The sequence below is a fragment of the Lactuca virosa genome, chromosome 5 (genome assembly GCF_052849685.1).
Source record: "Lactuca virosa cultivar CGN04683 chromosome 5, Lactuca_virosa_CGN04683_v6, whole genome shotgun sequence".
NCBI classification, from domain to species: Eukaryota; Viridiplantae; Streptophyta; class Magnoliopsida; order Asterales; family Asteraceae; genus Lactuca; species Lactuca virosa.
Genome location: NC_136430.1, coordinates 107,368,221 through 107,374,616, shown reverse-complemented (window position 1 = coordinate 107,374,616; position 6,396 = coordinate 107,368,221). Strand labels below are relative to the sequence as shown.

At 38.6% G+C, this 6,396-nt stretch overlaps 1 protein-coding gene and 1 non-coding gene across 2 annotated transcripts; one reads left to right on the top strand and one right to left on the bottom strand.

The window, feature by feature from the left end:
* Nucleotides 1-1,850: 1,850 nt before the first annotated feature.
* LOC145118038 (small nucleolar RNA R71) lies at nt 1,851-1,957 on the bottom strand. Its single transcript, XR_013713022.1, has one exon. It is a non-coding gene; the product is annotated as a small nucleolar RNA R71 (small nucleolar RNA).
* Nucleotides 1,958-3,005: 1,048 nt separating this feature from the next.
* LOC145111592 (uncharacterized) lies at nt 3,006-4,148 on the top strand. Its single transcript, XM_079047858.1, has one exon. It carries the CDS (start codon nt 3,006-3,008, stop codon nt 4,146-4,148), a length of 1,143 nt encoding a protein of 380 aa, XP_078903984.1.
* The last annotated feature ends 2,248 nt before the right edge of the window (nt 4,149-6,396 follow it).

Below are 6,396 nucleotides of genomic sequence, written 5' to 3'. Positions count from 1 at the left end.
CTCTAGTTAATTTCAATTGTTATTTTATGATAAATGTGATGATATTTGGTAATGATACTTGAAATTGGGTTGTATGTATTGTTTGATGTCATAATTAAAATAGTTTATTGTCAATTCATCATTTGTTCCAAGTTCAATTAGTTTAGGAATAAAGATAAGTGATTGAATCAACATATATTATTCCAACTTATGATATTGAATCTTAATACGGTAATAGGTAGTTGGAAGACACTTTATTTCTAGTTCACTAATTGTTCCTAATCCATTTAGACATAAGGAGTAAGACAACTAGTTGAATGAACATATTGTGTGCCCAAAACTTTGTGTTACAAGTTAATATACCCCAATTGCATCTAAGTAACTGAATTAGGATTCTAGGGAAGAAAGTGTGTGAATCTAAACTGTCCATAACTGAACCGGGTGTACTCTAGTTTTCTCATTGATATTTTCGTTTTAATTAATAAATTTCCAAGCTTTTGTTTGATCTTTGCTTTAAACTTTTTGCATGACAATTGCTAGTAATACTTTTCTTTTTATTGATTATTTTGACACAAAGTTTAACCACGAACTCCTCATGGATTCGACCCGACTTACCCTATCTACTTAGATTAGTTGGTTTATTTTTGACTGAGACAATGACCTCGATCAAAATTTGGCGCAGATGCCAGGGAGATTGTGCGCTTGAACTCTCGTGTTTAAGTAGTCATAGTCTTTTATTTTCATTTTTAATTCTTGTTTGCAGTTCACATTTGTTTTACTTGTGTTGTGTAGGCACACCGATGCATGTATACAAGACATAGCCGACGCTCTTCACCGCTTGCATTTGATCTAGAAATCAAACGAACGGCTCGCTCAAATCGGGTCGCTAGAAGAAACATCAACACCATGAGTGTAGATAATGTGGTCGTGGAAGATGTGGCCGAGGGGCATGAGGATGCAGACAACAATCCTCCACCACAAGTTCCACCAGTAGTTTTTCAATTCCCAAACAACAACAATGGGAACACCAACAATGTCAGTGCACCAATCATTCAACCAGTAGAACCACAACCAAATGGAAACAACTGTGGCCACAAAGGTGGAAACGGAGGTAATTGGGCGCAAAATATGGGAGGCAATGGAGGAAACCACAACGGTGGTAATCGTAGAATCCAGAATTTTGCAAGAAATGTCTGCCCTCAATTCGATAATGGTGGTAATGTCTGTAACGCGGATGATTTGGACTTTGACGATGGAATTGGTTGGAATCAGAACCACAACGGTGGTAATAGGCGGAATCAAGGCAATCAGGGTGGAAACGGAAATTACAACAATTGGAACAACTAAAATTTCCAAAATGGTGGCAACAATAACTACAATGATGGGTTCGGAAATCAAGGCTTTGGGAATCAACAACAACAAAGGAATCCAAACGGTGGATTCAATAATGCAAATGGAGGATACTACAACGAAGGTAACCAATTCCCTCATCTTTACTTTTCGCAATCTAATAGAAAATCGGCGGCGTCTCATTTTCAGCCGGGAGAGTATGATGATGCATCACCTATACTCTTCGCGGAAGGAAATGAGCATCATGTGGAAGTAAGACCATAATTAATTAGTGTCTTACCTGTTTTTAGAGGTCACAAACTAGATGATCCGTACAATCACCTCTATGAGTTCCTTGCAATTTCTAACGCAAATACTCCGCGAGGAACTAATAGAGATTCTTTTAGACTCCACTTATTTCCGTTCACTTTAAAAGAAAAAGCTAAGTAGTGGTTCACTTCTCTTGCCCCCATAGTATTACTACTTGGGAGCAATTAAAATTTAAATTTTTGCAAGAGTTTTATCCTGCTAGTAAAACAACGGAAATAAGGAAAGCAATACAAGATTTTTCACAAAAACCCAATGAAGAATTTCATGAGGCATTTGAACACCTCAAGGAATTGTTGCGTTCATGCCCCCATCATGAATTTCCCCGTTGGCAGCTTGTACGTTTCGTTTATGATGGAGTCGACACTGCCAATCAAACTATGATAGATGCCTCATCCGGCAGCACTATTATTATGCAAAATAGTGAAGACGCTTGGCGATTCTTGGAGCAGTTGAGTCATGGTTCAAAAACCAATTACTTAGCTAAGAAACGGGACACCCCAATTGCATCTGCTGCTTCAGTTGAACTAGAAAAAAACTGGAAAAATGAAGTCAAATATGATATTAATTTCTTAAATAAAAAATTTGACTTACTACTCTCTAGTCTAGGCAAAGAGAAAGGTGTGTTTTTTCGTAGGGACAGAAGATATATGTGAGCTGTGGAGATTCAGGACACATTGCAGATGAGTGCATGAGGAAGTCAAGAGGAAATTAATCAAGTGCACGGATATGGTCAATTCCAAAATAGTCCGCGACCATTCAATCGGAACAACAACCAAGCTAGGAACTACAACAACAATGGAAATTACAACAACCGTCAAGGGAATTACCAAAACCAAAATCAGTCAAAGCAGTTCCAGCAATCCAACTTTAACCAAGGTGGAACATCAAGGAAGGAGGAAACTGATGGCAACAAGTTGGAAAAAATCATGGAGTTCATAACTCAAACATACCAAAAATCTGACACCAACTCCAAGTCTATATCTGCTATCGAGAAGCAAATTGCTCAACTGGAGGAACAAATTGGGAAAAGAGAAGATGACAAGTTTCCAAGCACCACAAAGTCAACCCATCTCACACCCAAAGATTGGGAAAAGAGCATCAAGTGAACGAGGTAATGACCTTGCATAGTGGGAAAAAAGGTTAACAACAAGGTAAGTGCTCCTACCTTAGATCATGACAGTGACACTGAAGTCATCTTTGATGAAAAAGAAGAGTTTGAGAAAAGTTTCAAATCTGAAAAACAAAAAGTAGCTAAGGGTAAAGATGACTCTAAAGTTGGGGAGCATGGTGTGGAGATTAATACCGCACCATACCCTTCGGCTTTAGAGAAACCGACATCCTTCCCTTTTGGGAAGCGAGGGCCGAAAATGGAAGACATGTGGGATTTATTTAGTCAAGTTAAAATGAATATCCCGTTAGTCAAACTTATTATGGAGGTTCCGTCTTATGCAAAATTCTTAAAGGATTTGTGTGTTCAAAAATGCAAAATCCAAGCATACCTCCCTAAGAAGATTGATTTAACCGACCATGAGAGTTCCATTATATCAAATAAACTTCCACCCAAGCTTAAGGATCCCGGGGAACCTTTAATTTCTGTTACCTTAGGTAACATTAATATAAAAAAGGAGCTCCTTAATCTTGGAGCTAGTGTTAATATAATCCCGGGAAATCTTTTTGATCAACATGACTTAGGCACTTTGGAACAAACTGATATTATTTTACGATTGGCTAATAAGTCAACAAAAATTCCCCGGAGTGTATTATCTGATGTCATAATTATGGTGGAAGATTTCTATTACCAAGTTGATTTTCTTGTGCTTGACTCTGAGAACACCTATAAAGAAAGTCAACCTTCTATTATTTTGGGTCACTTGTTTTTGGCAACAATAAATGCACAAATTAATTGTAGAATGGGTGCGATGGATATCTCTTTTGGAAATAGGAAAATTAGAATTAATGTGTTTAATACGTTTCCTAACTCACCATCGAATTATAAATGTTATCGGGTGGATGTGGTTGATGACTTAGTGCATCAATTCACTCCCAAAATCTTACACCCCGATCTGTTGGAGCTTTTTCTTTCTAATGACAGGGACAGAATGTTAGACTTGGAAAACATCAAGATGGTTGAGGAAGCATTTGAAAATGCTATTGATCAAGGGAGACCCCCATGGAGTCATCAAGTTGAAAAATTGTCAACAAGTTATTCGGACCCACTTAAGCCATCTTTGGAGGAGCCACCCACTCTTGAACTTAAAACTCTTCCTTCACATCTTAAATACTCTTTTTTAGGATCTAACAAGAGCTTACCAATTATCATATCTTCTGATTTGACAGGTCCACAGGAGGAAGCATTATTGAAGGTGCTTTCCAAATACAAGGGAGCAATTGGATGGACCATAGCAGACTTGAAGGGAATTAGTACAGCCACATGTATGCATCGAATCATCACTGAAGCTAAAGCAATGTCATCCCGAGGTGGACAACGAAGGCTCAATCCGAATCTGTGAGAAGTTGTTAAAAAGGAGGTGTTAAAATGGCTTGATGCGGGTATTATCTACCCGATATCTGATAGTGATTGGGTGAGCCCAACACAGACAATGCCAAAGAAGTCGGCATCACACTGGTGGATACTGAATATGGAGAGAAGATCTCAACAAGACCGGTCACCGGATGGAGAGTTTGCATCGACTATCACAAACTCAATGTTGCAACGTCAAAGGACCATTTCCCTCTCCCTTTATTGATCAAATAATTGAAATTTTGAGTCTAATTTGGTTTTAAGTTGGGAGAAGAGTCATTTCATGGTAAAAGAGGGAATTGTACTTGGCCATGTTGTCTTCGAGCGTGGTTTTGAAGTCGATCGGTCCAAAGTACAAATTATTTCTACTCTTCCCCCACCCACTTCAGTAAAAGGCGTCCGTTCTTTTCTTGGGCATGACAACTTTTATCGAACATTTATCAAGGATTTTAGTGCAATCTCAAAACCTCTTTGCAGTCTACTTTTAAAAGACGCATCATTTTCCTTTGATAAAGCATGTCTTGAGGAATTCACCATTTTAAAAAATAAACTTGTTGAAGCTCCTATCTTGCAATTACCCGATTGGACTTTACCTTTTGAAATTATGTGTGATGTGAGTGATTACGCGGTAGGAGCAGTTTTGGGACATGTAAATAAAAACCTGTTGCAATATGTTATGCGATCAAAATTTTTCAGATGCACAATTGAATTACACTACTACCGAAAAAGAGTTACTTGCGGTCGTGTTTGTACTCGAAAATTTTAGATCCTACATTTGGGGGTTTATAGTTGTAATTTTTACCGACCACAGTGCCATCCGCCACTTCTTGGAAAAGAAGGATGCCAAACCACGTCTCATTAGATGGATCATTCTTCTTCAAGAGATTTTTGTGCTGACATTAAAAATTCAAGTCTTTAGAAATTTTTAGAATAATATTGGAATTTTACACTGTCAGTCTAGAATTTTATCTGTTGTAGCTGTTTTATGTTTCTAGTTGGAACCTGTCAATGACAGTCAGTTTTATGATTGTCTGTGTTTTTAACTGACCGGATAAATTTTTGAAAAATATATCGTTATTAGAAACAGAAACTTGACTTGGAACAAATATTTATTCAACCTGAGTTTATTTTAACTTTGTTTGGAACAACTTGCCAATTGATTTATTTTTCTTTTATTTTTGTGAAACTTGTGTGTTATTAGCAAGTTTTTTTTGTGGTTTTGTGTGTGATTGATTTTGTAGATGCAAGTAAAAAAGATTAAGGGTAGCATCATCAAGCAGTGCAGCTAGGCACACCGTGAGACAACCATTCAGACAACCGGAACCAAATGTACATGTGGCTTATAACCCACAGTATCACACACTTCATGGGCATCCAAATGACATCCGTTCAGCAGTTTATGAGGCTACTCATCCGATTACAGGGTTTATAGTGGAGTACATGGTGGAACGACAGAGCTTCGTCGGGTACAATATTGTGGAGACATTCGATCGCTATGGATGGGATGGAGCACTAGACTTCGATCCCACACAGGTTTATGTTGATATAGTGCGTGAGTGGATGAGGACACTTCAACGTATCGAGGTGCCTGGCAGGCTGGAGGAGTTGCAGCTGATTGGTACAGTTCGTACTCATGATATAGTGATGATTGTGCAGGGTATTCGGGATATGTTTCATGTGGACACTGGATATCATCTACATGATCTTGAGAACCAGCCGACTGAGTATAGATGTATCGACACGAGGGGGGTTAACCCTAGGATTATCATGGAAAAGATGTACCACATAGTATTTCGTGAGGAGACGAGAATATAAGACATGTTCCGCGAATTGGTGCCTTTAGCAAAGGCATTGCATAACATTACCACGGAAAAGGTGAACCCGAAGAATAACGATCCTAGGGCGGTGAGGACACTGGATTTATATGTGTTATACGGATTAATGACATGATCCATCTTCATCTCTTATCCATATAATGCTATGTGCAACATATGGTCCTGTTTTGATATCCAGAACAGAGTCACCACCCTCCATGTCGCCCTGATATCGACATATGTGACTAGGGAGTTGGGGAATAGGATCAGGGTCCCATGAGCTACATCATACCATCGTATTTTTCGTCATATTGCCACTTCCTTCAGACACATCTCATTTCATGTTGAAAATGGGAGACATACTCTAAGGGATTCTGCCACGAATCTGACATACACGACACCACTTGGAGTAAGGGATGAGGA